This window comes from Triticum urartu, chromosome 3A (genome assembly GCF_056163025.1).
Source record: "Triticum urartu cultivar PI428250 chromosome 3A, HENAU_Tu73, whole genome shotgun sequence".
Taxonomy (NCBI): Eukaryota; Viridiplantae; Streptophyta; class Magnoliopsida; order Poales; family Poaceae; genus Triticum; species Triticum urartu.
In genome coordinates, this window is record NC_141875.1 from 607,983,199 (window position 1) to 607,984,896 (window position 1,698).

General features: G+C 52.7%; 1 protein-coding gene across 1 annotated transcript; it reads right to left on the reverse strand.

Moving 5' to 3' along the window:
• Positions 1–289: 289 nt before the first annotated feature.
• Positions 290–892, reverse strand: LOC147980773 (uncharacterized). Its single transcript, XM_087515754.1, has one exon. It carries the CDS (start codon positions 890–892, stop codon positions 290–292), a length of 603 nt encoding a protein of 200 aa, XP_087371880.1.
• Positions 893–1,698: the final 806 nt, after the last annotated feature.

A 1,698-nucleotide genomic window follows, 5' to 3' on the forward strand; every position in this document is an offset into this window, starting at 1 on the left:
GTGCTTCCTCACAGTCAGCCTTGAAGTGGCCGAGGAGGCCACAGTTATAACACCTCACTTTTCTGATGTCAAACTTTCTCCTCGGTGGTGGTGCAGCCTCATCCTCTGAGTCGTCGTCCGAGTTGGTGAAGTTTTTTCTCGCCAAACGCTGCTTCCCCTTCTTCTTGCTGCTGCTGCTGCTGGATCCGCCTTGCTTTTCTAGGGCGATCCACTGCGCCTTCGTGAGCATCACATGCTCGTCGTTCCTTCCATCCCCAAGACTGTACCGCATCCGCTCATCGTGAGCCTTCTACCGTCCGACAAGATCATCGATGGAGAGAGTCGCGAGATCGACACACTGCTCGATCGCCGTGACAATTTGCAGGTACCGGGGAGGGGCCGCGCGTAAGAACCGCCGGACAACCGAGGCCTCTGTGAGGTTTTCTCCAAGCGCACGGATCCGATTGACGAGAGTAGCCACCCGTGAAGCGAACGCGTCCACGGACTCATCGTCGCCCATGACCAAAGTCTCGTAGTTCCTTAGGAGAGTTTGGAGATTGGCTTGCTTGACGCGGGTGTGTCCCTCGAACCTGAGCTTCAAAGTATCCCACACCTCCTTTGCCATTTCTTTGGCGATCAGGTGCTGGAGGACATCCATCGGCATCACCGAGTAAATCGCCGACGCCGCCTGCCGATCCTTCCGGTGCTCAGCTCCCTCCTTCTTGAACGCGCCGCCTCCTGGATCGACCGCGTCCCATAACTCGTTGGCACGGAGACCACACTCCATGAGGGCCTTCCAGACCCCGAAGTTCTCGCAATCAAACCGTGGGTACGACGAACTCACCGGAGCAGCAAATACTTTAGCCGCACCGAAGTACTCCGCCAACTGCTTGTTCTTCTCGTCGTCCGCCATGATCCTCCGTTACTAGAAGATCAACCTTGCTCTGATACCAATTGTTGGCCCAGTCCCGACCTCGACGATATTGCCGTGTACTTTCCGACAATATAACTCGATTACTTTCCGAGCCGCCAGTCGACGAAGAACGCAACGCTCATGTATACAATAAGCAGACTAGCAGGCAGGATAATCGATCTTCACTGGAGCTAGCTTCAACATACTGGCACGTACGTATCAAGCCGTCGACTTGATCGATTTGGATCGCTGGAAACTCACGTACACGAGAACGCTGAGTTGATCGCCACGGGAGCGTGTCGCTCCCGTTAATATCTTTATTGCTTTTTCAATCTTCAGCTCACGATACAATCTGATTGTTACAGGGGGCTTGTACGTGTATATATAGGAGCCATCTAGCCTAGCATCAAGCAAACCTCATCGGTCCCCAGTACTAGTCCTACTCGGACACACACACGTACAAGTAACCTAGTCCACGTACATGGATTCCTATTCCTACTCGGTGACTGCTACTAGTCCGTGCCGGACAGGGACACCACGTTGTGGTTAATCCCAACACATTTTAAACTGATGGCATTACTGTAAATAAGAACTGGGAAATGGTAAAATGCACATACTGAAAAAAATATGCACGGGCCCAATTCAACACACTGTGCAAGCCCGGTAGCAGATCGGACCCAAAGAGTGTGAGAGAGAAAGCAGGGCAATAAAAAGAAATAGGGGCGCGCCTGAGATTCGAACTCCAAACCTCCTGGTTGGATACTGGCTGCGCTAGCCACTGGGCTAGGTGTGCGTTCGTGATTAAA